The sequence below is a fragment of the Lepisma saccharinum genome, chromosome 14, assembly GCF_977018435.1.
Source record: "Lepisma saccharinum chromosome 14, izLepSacc3.1, whole genome shotgun sequence".
NCBI lineage: Eukaryota > Metazoa > Arthropoda > Insecta > Zygentoma > Lepismatidae > Lepisma > Lepisma saccharinum.
The window spans coordinates 23,016,365-23,036,713 of NC_139242.1; the positions used below are offsets into that span (position 1 = coordinate 23,016,365).

The window sequence follows — 20,349 nt, forward strand, 5'->3', positions numbered from 1 at the left end:
ACTTTAGCGGACAGGGAATTTAAATATTGGAAAGGGAATTTTTGGACAATCATAAGAAAAATTTCAGTCTATATTCCTTGTGACGCAGGAAGAACACTGGAAAGAGGACAGCAGAAGTGAAAATGGAAGGGTCGCAGATGGGCTGCGATTCCGAGAATAAATCCTGTTTCACTCAACTTTCAGAATTCCAAATGTATGAAAATTCTAGCTTGATCGTTTCAATATTGTCTCCTTGTATTTTGTGATGCTTCGAAAAAAAAAATGAAAATGAGTTACAGATTTTGGTTTCTGAACTTCCATTAATCCAACATGTCAGAAGTTTCGGGGGGGGTTGAACCCTAGAACCCCCCCCTCTAAATACGGCCATGGACAGTAACTAGACCTCTGTGGCTCCCAACTTACTGTTTAGTCCTTATATAATTTGTAAATACAAGTCTCGAAGATTTTTATCAGTCGCTTGAATCCCCTAGTACAGTCACGGACACTTCTGGGTTGTACGATTATCATTGACTTTCAATGGGAACATTACAATCCAGAAGTGTTCGTGACTGTACAACAAAACCATCTGCATATTTTGTAGCACGCTATGTGTAACTGTAGCACTAAAGTATTATACTCCCTGACAGGTTTGACGGCCTTCATCTCTATCCTAGCTCACCCATGGGGGTTTTAGAGCCACCAACAAAGAAAGGTTGATAACCGCCTTGTCAAAAGAAGTTGATAACTTATGCATCGTCATGAAATTTTGGCGAAAAAGAACAAAAACGAAAGTTACATCCGAAGGATTTATAACAAGTATTACCATCACACATTGCCATTATTACCATTCTCCATCCACTGTAAGAACGAAGTTAATGTAAACAAAACCACCTGACATCTGAGAATAGCTTATGTCATCTCCTTTGAGTGGTATGGCTTTATTATATGCACTATATTCCCACGCGCAAGGTTTCTGCGCAGCTGCCATTCCAATAACAAATAGGATTTCTCAGAAATAATGTAATTGTTTACATCGACTTCATTCTTACAGCGAATAGAGAATAATGTTTGTTTAAGTTCGCTTTATGCACAAATAGCTTAATCGGGACTGGACCAAAAGTTTATAGTGGTATCCGAATACTATGTACCTCTATCGGGTGCCGAAACCCGGGATGTCTAGATTAGATTACAACGCTCAGACGAAGAAAATAATGTGCCTGTAATACTAACTTATTATTATATCTGCAAATAACTTTTAGAAAACTAACACCGCTACAATTAATTGCTTCGAATTCTTTTTGTCTTTTCAGGTCAGGGGCGAGTGAACCAGCTAGGCGGGGTGTTCATAAACGGCCGCCCGCTGCCCAACCACGTCCGCTTGAAAATCGTGGAGATGGCCTCGAAAGGTGTGAGGCCGTGCATGATCTCGCGGCAACTCCGAGTGTCCCACGGCTGCGTGTCGAAGATCCTGAATCGGTACCAGGAAACAGGCAGCATCAGGCCGGGGGTCATCGGCGGGAGCAAGCCCCGGGTGGCGACGCCGGAAGTGGAGAAGAAAATAGAGGATTACAAGAAGGAAAATCCCGGGATATTCAGCTGGGAGATACGAGATAGGTCAGTTCTTGTTTTGTTTTTTTCCCCAAAATTTAATCTTTGTTTTCTCTTAATATAAAAAAAATATTAAAGCGTAAAACTATATTAAATATAATGTCGAGATGTCATTTCTATGTGCATTAGAGAACGTGGGAGGATCAATGTAGCATTGTATTGATGGAAATTCGTAAACTACAAAAGGTGGAAATATTAAAATTATTACACTGATAGACCAAGAAAAATGGTACGGTTGCACGACTAGACAAGTAGGAGGTTGGTGCAAATAACTATATGAATAGTTAACGGATTCAGTTTTAGGATGTTACTGGTAGGAAAAAGTGGGCTCCACACGTTAACTTAATTCTTTAAAACTAAAATTTCAAGAATAGATTTTTCTTAACATATCACTCCCAATTGAATATGTGAGGTATATGCGTCGTCACGCTTATAGGAAAAACTTAAATTTTGCGGATATTTAGATCTCATTAGAGATTATCACAAAAAAACAAAAAAAAAGTGCCTCCCTCCTGCTCCCCCCCCAATAAAATTCGCACGTTCTCAGACATTCTAAAATAACTTCTGAACGAATAGAAGTCTTCGAGCAAATTTCATATTGTTTTATTTGTAATATTTCAATGAACACAACGGTATATGAATATAAAGACAAATTTTTGAAGAGCGTCTTGAATTCTAGGATAAATAACAATTTTCAGTGACGAGATTTGTGGGTTATTTCGTGAGATTCATAAGGGTATATAATTTTCCATACTTGCAAGTAGAACAGCAAAGAAAACATCGCGAAACACCGTCACGTCGCTCGAAACACTAATTTGTTTGCACATAGCAGATTACAAGCATTATTAACCTAACTATTCGTAATTATATCTATGAGGTTCGGCTGAATCTTTGTCAGAAATGCTCTAGAAGATATTCTAAGAAAGGGTAATTTTTGAGATCTTGGAATATCACAGCTGTTTTTTCCAAAGAAGAGGAAATTTCGAAAACGGCTTTCCTGGCATTAGCCAAAGGTCCAGCGAAACCTTAACTATACATGTAATTTAGGAGACGACACTTATGGCATTACATAAAGGGATTAGAGCTACAAGGGTTACATCAAAAGTCATAGCAACTATTTTTCTTCACGATAATGCAGGTCAGGCAAGAAATTGTAAAATATACAATTGGAAGGTCACTATATATGCTAAGGTTTAATGTATGAATTTTGAACAACATATAGATCTGTATCAGGAAAGAGAAAATGATAAAATACACGCAGTCACAAGTCATCCTGAACGTTGCATGTCGGCAGTTGCTTCTCTTCCACGCCCGAATGCTGCTGCCCACCTCGCAACAGTTCGGTGTGTAGAGCATCATTTCCTAAAGCTTCCACAAGCTCAGTGTGACATTCTCTCGCATTCCTTCCACGGAGAACTGCTATGTTCACATAAGAACGTTGTTCACGCCGGGTCACATTCATCCTGCACGACTGTTAACCGCACACTGACTTCCCACTTCCCTCAGTTCAATGTCTTGGCAGCCACTGCCGTCTAGTGGCGTCACAATACATTGCATGTGACGGGGTCTCCATTGTATATTTTAAAATTTCTTGCCTGATGAAAAAATAGTTGACATGACTTTTGCTGTAACCCTCGTATACAGAAAAATTACACAAAAGTTACACACACGCACGCATTCTGACTGTGCAGTGAAAACCTATCTTTAGTAGTGCAATAATTACAGCAAACAATCGTTAATACAATAAATACATGATAGTGTCAAAAGCATAGTGTCTGCTTGAAATATGGAACACCAAGACGAAATATTATTTTTATAATTGACGTTATTAATTAATAACGAGAATAATATGTATACCTTGATTTCCTTGCCACCCAACTTCCGTAAGCCGTATTACCCGTACTACCATATTAACTATCATTCCTAATCAATGTAATCTTAGTAATTTAGTTTTTAAAAATATATTTATTGTGCACGTAACTGTAATTTATAATCATTTATCTTTATGCACGATAAAAATATTCAAATTTAAATAAAAAACTGTCTCGTACCGTTTTTGTAAATTAACACGCATTAACCATAGAATAGGCCTATTGTAAACGTTACGGTAACTGCTAACATTGCGCTAATACTAGGATTTCCGTCAATTCCCAGAAAGATATATAAATATTGTGCAATATTCGAAGCTTTTTGCTACTGCGCGATTTCCATCATACATCAATATCAGATTCAGGAACGGAACGGAAGTGCTGTTGGTCACAGCATACCAACCGCATTTAGTCCCTGGATTCTTTGGATGACGTCATTTTTTAAAAGATTTCGTAGGTTCTTCAATTCCGCTTCGCCGGTCAATTACAAAAAGTGGATCTCTTTAAGAGTTCCGTATCCTATTTGGAAGGAACGGCATGCGCGTTATATAGCTAAGGAAAGAAGAACAAAACAGCTGTAGCCTTAACAACATTAGAATCTTGCAGTCTTCGATTTCATTCCTTTCACTGCTTCACAAATTCGCCACAGAGGAGCTGCGGGATTTTTTTTTAAATAACGCTACAAAGATAGTATTTCTTAAACAACATACGAGGTGTGGCAATAAAATTTCCGGACTCATGCTTGGTAACTCTTTTATTGAAAAGAAATCCGACAATCGAAATATTGTACCTTTCAATGTAGTCTCCTCCCCGATCCATGAAGATCTCTCACTGAGAAGCAGTGTTGCAGGTCATTTTTTGATATGCAGTTCAAGAGTCGCGTCGCTTTGGCTTTCACCGCGTCCACAGACTCGAACCGGGTACCTTTTAGTGCAGACTTGACTTTTGTGAAGAGAAAAAGTCGCACGGGGCTAGGTCTGGTAAGTACGGTGGATATTCCAACACTGGAATGTTGTGTTTTACCGAAAACTTCTTCACAGATCGCGCGTTGTGAGTTGGCACAAGCCATTCTTCCACATGTCTGGTCTCCTTCTCACCCGTCCACGAAGTATCCCCAAAACATTCTTATGACACAACTGATTGACAGTCTGACCTTCAGGCACCTAATCAACGACCAATTTTAGCGACCTTCTCGATACGGACTTCAGTTTTCGAAGAGCAAGGGCGGCCTGATCGCGGGTCGTCCCCGACGCCTTCTCTGCCCTCTTTAAACTTCGAAAACTCGTATGCGAAATAAACACCGATCCCCACAAATTTCTTTCAACTAATTGTAAGTTTCCGTGGCGGATTCCCAAAGTTTTGAACTTAACTTGATTCCGACGGAGCTCAGATGCACGGTCCACTTCTAACAAAGGCTACAGCCAGACTAATCCACGCATGTGCGTAAAAGTTTGTGCGCAGGCAGAGGATAGTACACAGGTCAGTATCCCACCCAGCTCTTTGTTATCGACGTGACCTGAAATGAATAAGAAAATCAATCCGGAAATTTATTGCCACATCTTGGACATAAGAGAATGAATATGTGAGGTTGACACTAAAGTGAAAACGTAAAAAAGAAAATCCACATTGCAAATCGAATTAATGGACAACAATGAGCGTAGTGCAAGAAGTATGAACCTAAATGATACAAACTTCTTGTACTTTTAAGCTCTATACTGTAAAATGTTGACAGAAGAATAACGTTCAAGTTCGTTCGTTGCCGTCCAACTTCCATAAAAATTACCATCACCGTTTATAAAGTATTATCGGTCACGGCATAGTTACCCTAATTAATTTAAATTTAATGATTACGTTTTTAAAAATATATTTATGATGCACGCATGGGCGGTTGAAGGGACGTGTGCCTACCTACGAACCCGGGATCTTTCCCTTGAGTAGCACCAAAACCTTATTTCCGATTCCCGTATATGAGCTTTAAAAGAGTTGGACTTGTGTAGACAAGAATTAATTGAAGTACTGCTGCTGCAAAATCACGTAGCGATTTAAGCTAAGAGATTATTGTTATTTGGATGCCATTATTAGACATCGGATTATAGGTTTTTAACCTATTTTTTTCCTTTGCAGGTAAATGAGAAATAAAAAGTTAAATCAGCGTTTCATTAAAAAACGCAACAACTGATGAAGTTTTATAGTACCTAAAATAACCTATTTTGCTTGTTAGAACCTATTTTACGTTTTTGTGCCTAAATCAAACATTTTTTAAAGTTTTTATATATTTTTTAAGGTTTTACATTATTTTTACATCACACAGAGGTATTTGTTCTGTTTGGTAATGGAAAAATTCAATGTCAAACTTGTTTGAAACATACTCTCTCCTGATTTCCCTCCCTCTAAGTCCATAACGTTCTTTGAAGCTCTAAACAAAACAAAATTTCTGGCGCCACTGTTGCCTGCACAGTCCAAAGTGCAAACTTTAGATCCGCTTACTTTTGGTGCTTTCAAGCATTCAAATTTGCACCATTGACTAAGCATCTGTTTAAATATCATTTTCATCATTTAAGATGATATAGCGAAGTTTTCTCAGGATAATATGAAAAATATTATGTATTGTGCAGGAAATTATACATAATTAATTTATTATATCGGTAAGTAACGTTTGCTAACAGTACAAGTATTAGTAGTATTACAATAATTAGTGGATCCTTTTGAAAATGATGTATAGAACTGAAAATTTGGTTAGAAAATTATTTTTTTGATTGATACTTATATCTATTAAAATTTCTCACGATTCCTTTGAAATTCTGTTTTTAACAATTGTACCTATGAATAACTTGGGTACCTGGGAGAAACCCTGGGGGGTAAAGGCGGTCAGGGGCGTGATGCTGATCACATCACCCCCCTCACGACCGGATCAAGAAAGTGTAGGGCGTTACCCCCACACCCCCTATACGCCTTCATGGCATGGTGCTATGCACAGGGGAGCACTTTACCTTTATCTTTACCTAATTAGTATTTTTCAGGATCTTTGAACGATTTTAAATTTTTTGGAACCTACTTCAGGATTTTTAGTCTAATTTAATATTTTTAGAACCTATTTTACGATTTTTAGTAACCTAAAAGTACATTTTTTAGAACCTAATAATCAGAGGTCTAGTCATTATGTATTGGGTTGATGCATAAATTCGTAGCGTTTGTGTTTGGTATGGCAACACTGCGGTGTTAGGAGTTTGTTTATCGTTTAATGTTCAACAATTGGAATGGCATTGTCGTGCTTGTGAATACGCATTGAATTTTACAGATTTGAAGAATGACTGTTATTTATGGGCTAAAGAACAATAAGTGTCCAGTGTAAAAAAAAAAAAAAACATTTCCGACATTTCCCCCCTTGGCCCCCCTTCCGGACGCACGGTACCTATCGATTCCTCCGTAACAACTAAATATACAAGCATAAAGTTCGATGGACAGAAAAAGGGTGACCAGATATTTGTTGACCAAAAAGAGTATAGTCTATAGGTTGAAGGTGCGCATGCACAAAGCATAAAAAGAAAACGAAAATAAGGGTGGCTATTTGTTATTGCTTCTATTATAGCCCTATAAAATAGGCCTACACTCTACAGATTCAAATTACTTATGGGTCTAATGTAATTAGCTAATTACAAATACTTCCTCACCAATTGGCACCATCATTCATACTTCTGGGATGATTTTGCTGTCTTGAGTATGTTCAAGTCGTCCTTTATTGCCAGTCCAAACCTCTTTACATGTCATGTCCACATTGAATTTCACTTTCATTACTTGTTCAAGTGTTGACACCAGGAGTGTACTTTTTCCTCTCGCCAATAAGTTTTCATAACACTAAAGAGTCTTTCACAATCAACATTTGTACCAAGCAGAGTAAACAAGAATTTTATGAGGCACAATCACTTTTAAATTTGACTCAGCCTGTACTGACCTCCATTTACCCATCATTGTTTCTCTTCTTTCTGTGGATTTTAACACATTTTTACGCGTAAAATAATGAATGAAATTAAATAGCAAGGAAAATAGTATATTTGGGGATTTTTGCAAATTGAAAAGAGTATAGAGTATATGAACCTCTAAAAGAGTATAATACTCTTAAAAAGAGTATGTCTGGTCACCCTAGACAGAAACATCTACCTAATTCTAACTTAATATAATATATATATATATATATATATAAAGATATAAAGAATATCGATCCGATTATCTCTCTGTGGCAGTAAAACAATCGAGAAAAGTCACCTATCGATTATGTTTAACATTCGATATCTCGGAGAGCAAAGAACACTGAATTTCGTGTGCTGAAAGATGCATGCCGACGTAATTCCAGAAAATTTTCCTGATTTGTCCGTCCATTTCTCTGTTCATGTCAACAATCGAACCATTCGATATCTGTTCGATATCTGCTCGGAAAATGCTACAGGTACAAAATTTCGTGACCTGAAAGAGTACCTGATACTGGAATAGTGGTATATTTATTATCTCGATCGGTCTACCCGTCTGTCCGTCAATGGGTTCAAACATTGGCAATAATCGGCATTATAGGAGCACTTATCCGTAGCTAATAGAAGTAGAAATATATTTTGTGGATAAAAATAACAGTAAGACAATAACTTTAATAAAATATTAGACATATCGATTTGGGTATTTAGGATACTATGAATACTACAAAGATAACATTTTGTGTAATGAATTCGGATTAAATTGCTAATTATGTTACGAATTATCTTAATTAGTAATTGGTTAAAATCTATTCCTAAGGCTAAGAATGAAAGAATTTTGCTTAGCACTTTTCTTAACACTTATATGCCATAACCAAAAAAATGCTACCGTGTAAAGTGAAAAATCTTATATTTAATGGCATTTCTCAAGGACAGGATCGATAGTATTTCGTAGCATAACCAATCAGACGCGACATCTAGATCACGGGTGCAGGTGTAATGGCATCCGAGTGAGAAAACAGTGTATCACTTCAAGTTTTTAAAAGCCGATTACAATCCAACCGAGACGTATAACGTTTCCTATTACATGGTTTTAGGTACAAATCAATGGCGCTGCTTAAGTACATACATACTTTATAACGTAAACAGTACACGTATGGAAGAATATTTTAGTTGTTTCAAATGTAAACACCGTGCACTCAGCATAGATGGTGTAACTCAACGTGCCTTTTGTATATACATTGTAATCACAAAATATAAATAAAATAAATAATATTACACTATAGAACAAACGGATGTCTCTACCACATCAAAACCTTAAAAAATACGACACTAAATTACAATTTTATTATACGTATCTTAAATGTAACAACCTAACAAGTATCATCTTTTAAATCAGCAGGGTAAACATATTTGGAGCCTTCATGTGTTAATATACAGGCAAACTTTGTACACTTTTGAGACAAAAGATCAGATGCATAGGCGTCGCCAGAATTTTTTATAGAGGCGGTCAGGCCATTGATAAAACTTGCAGAGTAGAAATAACAACAATAATAATTATTATTATCATTGTCTTGATTATTATGATATAATACCTATTATAAACCAATGAAAATAAACCCACTTTTTTCCAAATTTATTGTTATTATATCGTTGGGGAGGGACTTCTAATCGATCCACCGAATTAGTGAATATCCACTTCATACAGTTAGGGTACTGAAATGCATAGCTATTTTATTTTGTTGTTAACTTCTGCATAACTTGTACAAGAAAAATATAAATATTTGGGAAAATGTTGGTAATAAAGTTATGTTGTTTCGTCTCACCTCATAGAACTGATACAACTCACTGTTTTGGAATTTTGAAAACTGCAGGACCATTTATTATTTTAGTTTAAATGGTAAAATATGAAAACGTAACCTGGTTACTGTATTTTACACTACTGTATTTTCGATCTAACGCTGTTTTTACTTTGGTTATTCTGTTCGAATATTAACTATTCGTTATTTCTTCAATTAACAATAAAAGTAACGAGCTCCAGATCTGACAAAACTTTTTTTCGAACTTTAAATAAACTATGCCAATTTCTAGGAGTGATCGACGGACCGGTTCGAACCCCCTCCCGACGCCCATGTTCAGATTCGCATCAACTAAGTACAGTGGTGCGATTAGAGGGGGCGAGGGGGGCAGTTCCCCTCTCCTCACTTATCGCCACTTGTACCTCCGCACTATGCTAAATATTATCTACAAATCAAGAAAATCAAAACAATTAATTTTAACAATGACCATGCAATTCATTTGAAGCAGGAAAGACTTATTTATTATATTATACAAAATCCAATATCAAACGAAAACTTTTAAAATTTTCAATTTCAAAATTATATAAATTGTATGCTGGACAAAAACGAATGCAATCTACATGAAAGAATTATCAGTCTACAATCGATGTTGTTTTTAGAAACGTCGGAGGAGCAAATCAAGTCTAGGGTTAACATGTCCAGACTTGACCATTAATACAGTGTTTATTTTACTTACACCTAATTCAAACAGTGGTTGATATGGTGGATTATGTGATGGGGGTATGAAAGAGGATTTCCCCTGAAATCTTGCATTCACCACTACCGTTGAAAAAAATATTCCTCAGATAATGTGGTTGGTTATAACTGCAATAACGTTAATCTTAAAATTGAATTATATAAATATAAACTGGAGAAATATTTAGCAAGTATGGAGTGATGACGTTAAAATAATTTTAAAATAATCATATAAATAAATAACATTGCTTTGCAAAAATTAATCGCATGTTAAAAATTAACAGAAATTTACATTACATCTCTTTACACATTTTTTCGTTCACGGTTTGAATACTGACTTTTCACTGTAAAATTCGAATAGGCTACATTTTCCGGTATAGCAAATAAATGTTTGGTTAAACCATTGGTTAACGTAATATTAAAATTCCTTTAAAATATTCCGAAATGCTAAGAATTTTTGAGTTCTCTAGATTCAAGTCTCCCCATAGTGTTGGTTTGATTTGATTTTTTTTATTTAGCGTCGCTTTTTCTGCCACTTTTGCTTAATCGCGACGATGAAGATGAGTTGATGATATAATGAAATTCATGAACTCGGGACACATAACATCGTAGAGCTCTATATTTTTTTGCTGGTAGTAACAAACCGTTTGGTGAATAATCATTGAAATAAATTGGTTTATTCACAATTTCTCTTACTTGCGAAACGCTGTTTTATAGCCTTAGATTTCGCAGCAATTTGAGTTCTTAAAAAAAATTAAGCATCCCAATTTAAGAGGAAAAAATTAAAAGCAGTATAGTTGATGATATAATTCACGGCCTTTAGGTTAGTATGGCTTCTAGATTGCAATTACTCAGTCAAGAATTGTTATGTCTTGTTCGGTGGCGGCGTGCGTGCATGTGGGTAACATCTGGTCGGTGAGATTGCTGGCGTGCAAGAAACAACGTGTGTGTCCACCACGCCTCACACGCAATTTTCCGACTTTCAGTCGCCTCCAAGTGAGGCAGAGTAAACGCTTACACCTACAATTGAGTGCGATCGCAAATGTCTTTATTTAATGACAATTACAAGAATGGGCAAACAGCTGTTTAGCTATTGAAAGGTTAGCTGAAGGAACTGGTAACAGTGTTAAGTGGAAAAGGAGCTTGAGATATATACAGTATCTAAATTAGCTGGTAATTTGTGTAACCAGAAGAAAAGGATGTGTTTGAATTAACAAGTTGTCTAGTGACGCGAAAAAAAAATGGTAGTCTAGTAATTTTGGTAATTTTACTTTTTTTTTGTAACTAAGAAATGTCCTGAATAATCATTTGTTGAGTATTTTTAAACAAATACTTGGTTACGATAATCTTTTTCTCTGTGTATTTGTCGTTTTTATAATGGTGTTAATGTTATAAATACGTTTCAATTGCTTCATGTGGGGAAACTCTTACTTGCAGTGTTGAATTCAGTCACTTTCAGGCACGTAATTAGGGGGGAGGGCTAAGGAGTTGAAGGCCCCCGGAAATCATACAAATATCTAATATAAATAGTATATAGTAGAAATTAATTTTACTTCCTTATCAGAATTAAACATCTTGTATAATAGTTTGTAATATACTGAGAAATTGGCTACAGGGCTTCTACCCACTCCCAATTTTTCGCCTTTAGATGCTGATAAGGGATGAGTCCCTCCCGAAATAAAATCCTGGCTACGGGCCGGCTCCGAGCGGGGGGCATCAAACTTCACGGGTCTGATATCATAGGCATCAAATTATATTACTAATAAAACAATGCTAATATTTTAAATTACCCATTGCTTCTGATATATAATCAAATTAAATTTAGTATGATTAGGTATCATTTTGAGAATGAAATTATGAGAATCAATAAAATAATATTGTAGCATGCAATAATTTACATTTATAGCAAACTAAGGCGTCTAGGCTTCCTACAGCACACTGAGAGTAACATCAATGAAATTTTCTGTTGGTTCCTTCCCCCTCCCCTCAGTGACACCTTCACACAATCTTAAGCAAATCCTGATCCCTCCTATTTCTTAATTTAGCAGTTATCAAAACTGATAATTTAAATTCGTTAATTATTTTGACTTTTAATCATAAAGAGGACTAAATCAGTGCTTATATATTACTACGAAAAAACAAAAAAGTACGTTTAACGTTAAATTGAAGTGAATGAAAAAGCCAAATAATGAAATACAATAAATAATTAAATAATGATAGTATAGCTACTTGTTGTTAATCTAGAGTTATTTATTTGCTCCAAACTTATTGGAAGGCAAGGATTATATTATGATATATGATATTTATTACCATTTAAGATAGAAACCCATTAGCTGTGCGTATCCTACAATATTGTTATATAAACACCCCGCCTTAAACATACACCCCCATTGTGTCTTACATTGATAAACACTTATAAACAGAAACATTTAGAAAAATATATATATGTACATGTATAAATAAATGGAAATATATGAAATTGCTCACTATCACTACCTTCACAACTATGCACTTCACTCTCAGCCTATGCCTTAGCCACTGTGTTATTATGATCACACGATTTTGAATTACAGTTTCAAAGAAGATTTATGCAAGATGTATTACTTCTTGTTACGTATCGTTTATAAATTATCACCAGGAATTATTCTTCTCGTCAACTTGATCTAACATCCTTTCTTTATATTCAATTCTTTAACTACACGTAAGCCACATAATGAATACATGCTGTAATATCACAATTCTTATAAATGTCCTTTTACATATTCATGTAATAAAAATGTAATATTAATTAATGTAAATATTTTAATTAATTTAATATAATTATAATGATTTTAGTTTAAACAATATTATTATTATTATTTTGAGATAATTGGTTCGGACCACCCCGAAACATATTTCTAGATACGTGCCCGGATCACCTCCTGAATTCATCACTGCTTGCTTGTTCCTCCTAGATACAAGCTTAAAGTAAAAGCTAGTTGGCTATATCGTTCCATCACGAATAGTTTCGAGGCATCTACGCCAGGGAGAGAAAAGAGCCGGGCTTTTCAATCGGGAGACGCAGGGCCTCTTCTGAAAAGAGGATGGTTAATTTATGAGTCATTAGAGATCGCTGACCTTCTTTGGAAAAGTGGCGTGCGTGGCCCCCCTTCCCCCTCTCGAGCAGGTAGCGATCTTTTATCTGGTGCGATGGAGCTCGCGGGGTCAATCTGATGTCCAAAAGAGCTCGCGACACCTTTTGGATTGCCGTCATAAACACTGCGACTGGACGACATGAATACCTTCCACTCTATCCCTATTTTCCTTTGGCCTTTTCTTCAAACTCATCGAGCCTCGTGTGCTATAAAATGGTCGAAACAGTGTTGCAAACCTTAGTGTGATTATACTGCATCTAGTTTATCTATTGAACCGAGTCGGTAAGAGGATTTGCAAATTAACTTGCAATTAATTGTTCAAAATTGTTTGTGCTGCAGTTATGTATCTAGATCTACTTTGGTGTGAATCTTACGACAGGGGTGACGCCAGGGGGTGCGAAGGTGTGCTTGATTTTCTTCCGCATCCCTCATTCAAAACCTATGCTCAACTGAAACTTGTACAGTGTCATGTTATGCCATGCCGTCACATTGAGCAGCGAATGTTAGGTATTGTAGTGAGACCGCTGTTCTTGCCTCATCCTGGAAAATGTCCTGCTGTCGTCCATATATGTCATTGGCGTTCGTTGAACAAGCTGTTTCTTTCAAATTTCTAAACATGTTGGGTTTTAATCAAGCGTAAATGAAGCAACTTGCTAGTATTATTGAGTTTCATTGACATATTATCGCAGATGCCTACTAAAAGTTGATTTTAATTTGATTTAGTGGATAAAACATAACTTCAGTGAACATTTTGCACTAATTACGTCATCAAATAGACAACATCTCAAAATTGTTTAAAAAATACTTTGGTTGAAAAGATTTTGGAAGTTATGATAATACCACACACACAAAACAGAAAGTAGGTTTTAATAATAAAAACCTAACTCGGACATAGTTACATACAAAAACAATATTGTTATGGTAACATAATTAAGGTAGGTTATATCAAGCTAATATTTGTGTCCATATTGTTTAGCGTGAAAATTTTAATGGTTAGCCTAATTAAAATTGTTTATTAATACATAAACAGTTACAATTAAATTATAATTATAAAAACCGCACCACCTAGCAAGTTCAACGCTACCCATTATTTCTGTTATACATATACGGCCATGACTATAGTGTAAATTGGAGTCAGAATCACTGTGCCTCCACCGGGTAACGAACTCCGGACCACTTCATTAGCTACTACGCGACGACGTTATCAACATTTAATTTAAACGCTCCTACATAAAAATTACCCGGTCACGGAAACCTGCAACAACGACTACTTACCACACGTCACCCCGTAACTGGTTAGGTGATCGCCCACCTCTGCTGAGGCATGTGGTAGTGAGACTGGCCTAGAACCTCAAGGGCTGTTGCGCCACCGGTTATTATTATTATTATTATTATTATTATATAAAAATTAAGTTGGACAAGAGGCTCAAGCCGATATCCGTGGCGGAGTGGTTAGCACAGCGCATTACCTCAGAGGTCACGGGTTCGAATCCCCGTGCGTGTTCTTTATCAGTGTCCCTTTATCATATCACTCATCCTCATCATCACGATTAACCAAAAGTGGCAGAAAAGCAAAGTAAAATAAACCAAATCAAACCAAACGAAAAGGTGCTTAAAATATAACATTTTTTACTTGAGGGGTTGGCAACTCTGAGGCTAAGATTTTTCGGCTGCGCGCCCCTTCAAATACAAAGATGATTTACAGACTGTTAGGCATCCATGTTTTTCTTGTGCCCCAGGGACGAAACGGGAAGACCTTTTCAGATATCTGATAACACCCATCTCCGGCGTTCATCTCTTTGTTGGGATGAGCCCAGCACGTGGGCAACCATGCCATTCGCCTATTTTATACAGCCCAGTGTCACGACCTGGACGAGAGATCAGGTGACAGGATCCGGTGGCAACAAATTTTCGTCTATCGGAGGGAGAAAGCCCTTGAAATCCGATCGAATGGGGCCAAAGAATTTTGATAGCTCTTCCTAGAAATGCAGTCGTAAAAATTATGAAGTTGCATGTTGCGAAATGGCACAATTTGCTTTGTACATTTGTTAAAATTTCAAAAAAGGACGTGTAAGATTTCTTAGTTCATTATCACCCAGAAAAGTAAACGTATTTACTAAGCGCGCGCAAAAAAAACAAAAACTAAATACATCTAATATTTAATATAGGCTACACTAAAATGGACTTGACTTTTGTGAATACTATTTATATCATATAACACAGAGAATCCAAAATGTGTCAACTGACACAAATATGTTGTTTAAGTGCAAAAACTAGTAATGATGCAATTTATGATGCATAAAATAACATAAATGCATCAAAGGCAGGCACGTATCTAGAAATATGTTTCGGGGGAGGGGGTTCCGAACCAAGTGTCTGAAGATAATAATATAATAATAATAATAATAATAATAATAATAATGTTTAAACTAAAATAATAATAATTATATAAAATTAATTAAAATAGTTTAATTAAAATATTCAAATTAATTAATGTTTTTATTACATGAATAGGTAAAAGGATGGTATAAGAATAATGGTATAACAGCACGTATTCATTATCTAGCTTACGTGTAGTTAAGGGCGGCAAAATTTGTAAAAAAAAAACCAAAAAAATCAACACTGGCAAGGAAATTAATGTCAAATAGATAAAGAATTGACCTGGTGATATTTTATGAATATTACGTTGTAATAAGTAGTAAAAAATCTTGCATAATTCTTCTCCTATAATTCAAAGTCGTATGATCACAATATAATCATTGCCTTCCAATTAGTTTGGAGGATATAAATACCCATCGATTAAACAAGTATATTTTCATTATTTATGTAATTTAGTTACTTTATTATTCCATTATTTTCATTATTTAATTTTTGTACTTAGTAAATCTTTCAGGGGTCCGAACCCCCTGGACCCCCCCCCTTAATACGTCCTTCATCAAAGGCAGTGTCATTCACTAAAATGCATCAACTGAGATCAGACAAGATCGATTCAAAGATACATGTTTAACTGTGTGAATTATTGCACCAAAAGAACATCAGTCTTGATTTGTTGCATTTAGAGTTCTGCATGATACGCGACTTGCTAGAATGAATAAAATAAGTGTTTTGCACAATTTAATTCCTAAAATATTATTAGTGCATCTCTATATTTAGAATAGTGTTTTCTTTTGTGGAATCCAGAAATTAATATTGCATAACGTATTAATCATTTTGCACTTGATGTTCGAGAGAACGTTTTTTCATAGCTACAGCGCCAAATTATCAAGACATGACTTCTAGACAACGGAGTAGGCTTGTGGTGCTACGATACTCTCACGAATATCTAGACCAGTGCTTCTAAACCTTCGTGATACTGCGGCCCGGTAATTCTTTTTTTAAAAGTCGATGCCTCCATCCCAATAATTTTACTCGTAATTTTAAAACTTTACACGTTAATGCATATGTACCCTTGGCATTAATATTCATAAATAAATTATGGCGTAATCATAGAGAGTTTTAGATCGACTATGTCTAGCCTATGACAAATATAAAATTCGGTTTAAATATGTTGACAGCAATTGGATCCGATGAAATCTAGTTTCCTCTGCCCAATATCATTAAATGAATTTAGTAAGTGCTGATTTTCAATGGCATGTTCCATTTCAGACACAAGAAATTTAAAATTAATCAGAACATTTTCGCTTCAATATAATATTTGATAATGAAAATTGCTACGCAAAGTGATTGATTGATTTGCTTTATTTTACTTCGCTTATGTAATTACAGAGCTTTGTAATAGAATAAAAATTTATGTTATTTCGATGTTTGAAAAACAAAATGAATATCAACTGATGTTTCATGTGAGAACACAGTTCCGTGGAATTGTAAGTCAGCAGCAGTTACATAAAATATGTTTGCACTACTACCAATAAGATGGACGATCCATTGGCGCATATATTCCAAGCGCGACTATCGCTTCGAATTACACCTGACTCCGACGCACAATGGCTCTTGCACGGTGAGTGAAACCAACGCCTCACGGTGGAAGTTATTGCAACCGTTATATGGCGGTGAACGTCATTAATTTCTATTTCAGCATTTACAGTAAACATGCATTGAATATGTCAACCAAGTATTGTACCGCAATTGTTCATCTCGATAATTTCTTCTGTTCGAACATCAAGAATGATTACGTGAATATGCTAGTGCCGTGGTATCAATCCGACAGACATTATACAATTACATAAACTTTATTTTGACCTTTTCACATTCATGATGCGCATTCACTCGCACACATGTATGAATGTGTGTGTTAATGGTGAAGCGTAGTCTGAAGAAGGAAAGCAATATTTTAATACAATTCACAGGAGCGGATTTATAAAATTTGTGTCCCTAGGCTATCCTTTGTTTTGGATCCTGTCGACATTATTATTATTATTAAGTTTTATCATCATACTACAGTAAAACTTCGTTAATCCGGACTTCGCTTAATCCGGACAGGCAAAAGGGGGTCAAAAAAGAGCAGAACGCAAGGTTTTAAATGTGGCTAGAAGTGAACAATCGCATTCGTCATATTTTCATTTTTTAAAAATTTTATTTAAAATTTTCATTAAATTTTGATAAGAAAACAATTCACTTAAATTTACCAAGATAGTATGTGAAAAGGACTTGACATGCTGTTTTATTTTGCTATTATCAGGCTATTAAGGAATTTTTATAGTCGATGGCCTAACTGCTCCTTCAGAATCTCGTTCTTGTGCGGGCTATAGCCTACGATAGAGTTAGGCAACACACATAACGCAGGGAAGAAAGTGTTTCTGGAGCTAGGCGTACCTTTTTTATTGCCGGTGAGTGTATTTCTTAAATTCATATCATAAAGCTTCAAGTGATGGACAAAAAATATAATACAGTAAAACCTCGTTAATTCGGACTAATGGGGGGGATAAGTAGACCGGTCTAACGAAAGTCCTGATTAACTGAAATAACCTAAAAGAACAGTAGAAAGTGCATTAATACTCCGTTTATAGCAAACACGTTTATTATGGTGTATCTAAAGGGAATAGGCTTAAATACACTATACAGTACAGTAAAATGTAAAGCAACACGACAATGCAGTATTCCTGTGTCAATGTGGCTTCTTCCCGAAAGTCTACGGGAAACAGAATTTCATGAGTGGTTCTTTGGGAACTTCTCCCATGGACTTTGGATGTACGTTTTCTCCGTTACGGAGCAATATGACGAATGCGATTGTTGACTTCTAGCCACATTTAAAACCTTGCATTTTTTTCTTCTTCTTTTTTTTGCCTGTCAGGATTAAGCGAAGTCCGGCTTATCGGGATACGGATTAACGAAGTTTTACGGTATATCACGTACAATATCTCTCAATGTAAGTTTGTGAATTATTATTTTTTTTTTACCATTAGCTACATGATATGCACTTAAAATAATACATTTTCTTCTATTTTCTCCCAAAGATTGATGAAGGATGGTCTCTGTGATAGGAGCAACGCCCCCTCGGTCAGCGCCATCTCTCGACTGCTCAGGGGACGAGATGGGGAAGACGAAAAGAAAGTGAACGGTGAGTACCAGGCGACTTATTAACATTGCGAATTGGCGATTGTCATTTGTTTCTTTGTAACAGTAACCGCCCACTAAAATTCACAGAATTAGATGGGAAGCATTTTATCTAAGTCCGCCGTTTCGAAAATAGAAGCCGATAAATTATAAAATGTTAATAGATCGGTTAAGAATACCTCCTACACCCTATTCCTGGAATCTGTGGAGCAAGGCTGAGCATAACGGAAGATAAGGGGAGAAAGCGAGTTGGCGGAACAAAGCAGTGCGCGCTACTGCTGGTAGCTGCATTCACTTCCCCTCTCACAAGTTCATTGGTCGAGCCCTCTCGAGTCACCACTTGCGCAGAGACTTGTTTTCTTTCCTTTGCTCCAGAGATTCCCGGGACACAGTATATATACTTTCCAGAAGATAGGGTAATTTCTATCCCCAACTGCACAATGACCTCAATGTCCTCAATGACCTAGGACAGGTTTAAACTTGCAACGTTCGTATTTCGTCATTTATTACTAGAAGGTGTTTATCTCATGTGTGTTCATAGCCGAAAGTAAGTACAATAGTTGATTCGTTTTAAAATTATGGGCACGTAAAGAGTGACAGTTTCGCACCAGGTGCGCATTTGTTTCCATGTTGTCTGAATGAGCAATGCTACTGAAAAGAGAAAACATTGTAGAAGAGAGTATGAATTTTTCCCCATGTTACAAGTGGAGGAGTTTTTTTTTTATATAAAAAAATGTGACGAATGAGTATATATTTACAGAATCCTATGTATTCCTTATGGAGAAGCAACTTCAACGTCCTGCTAATCAAGTGGATGTTTCGACTTTTCCCACCAAAAACAAAATCTTCAACCTGTCCTCTTTCCGTTCATGTGGTTTTCTACGACATTGGAAGTTTGATATTCCCAACAAGTAAAATAACACTCCCATAAGCGTAATGTTAAGTCCCCCCCCACAACCAACCAGCACACAACAAAATGGAAAATAGGGGCCTAACAAGAAAAAAAAAAGTCTTAAAAATTGCGACATCAATTTTTAAAACTAATACAGTCGTAGATTCCTTAATAAGAACTTATACTATACTGTCTCAGAAGAAAGAAAATCTCCATGCCATAAGCAAAAGCTGAGGTGTAGAGGGGCATTTAGCACATGTAAGGACAAACACGTGACAACACACAGCCCTACTAAGGATTACAGTGGCCGTTGTTCAGGCGCCAGAGCCTCGTAAGTGAAGTTACTGGGTGCCTCCTCAGGTCATCCCTTACACACCACAAGTACAATAGTAACTAGTGTTGGCCAAAATATAGCCCAGACGATATATTGCGATATTGAAAAAATATCGTCCAGGCGATATCAACTAGACGATATATCGTCACGATATTTTAGCGATATATATCATATCAGCGATATATCGTCACAATATTTGGCGGTATATATCGTGGAGACAATGTATCTCCGATATCACGATACGGAAAAAATATCGTATCGTATCGTCTGTGACGATATTTTTTGACGATATATCGCGATATCAAATTTCCGATATCGTTCATCCATAATAGTAACTCAAACGTTAGTATATGCCCAGAGAAATAAATTGAAAACAATGTACGAAGTAACGAATACAAGGTAATATAATATTGTATTTACTTACCGTCTTTTACATCCCAGGGACTTGATGAATACACGTCATTGAATTCTTCATCCTGTGTCTT

At 36.1% G+C, this 20,349-nt stretch overlaps 1 protein-coding gene across 1 annotated transcript in view; it reads left to right on the forward strand.

Moving 5' to 3' along the window:
* The window catches only part of LOC145998726 (paired box protein Pax-7-like), a 135,375-nt gene that overhangs the window by 39,469 nt on the left and 75,557 nt on the right, over positions 1 to 20,349 (forward strand). Inside the window, exons 2-3 of the mRNA XM_083135241.1 lie at positions 1,290 to 1,593; positions 18,539 to 18,642. Of these exons, the coding sequence (XP_082991367.1) occupies positions 1,290 to 1,593; positions 18,539 to 18,642 (408 nt within the window). The remainder of the gene's footprint in view (positions 1 to 1,289; positions 1,594 to 18,538; positions 18,643 to 20,349) is intronic.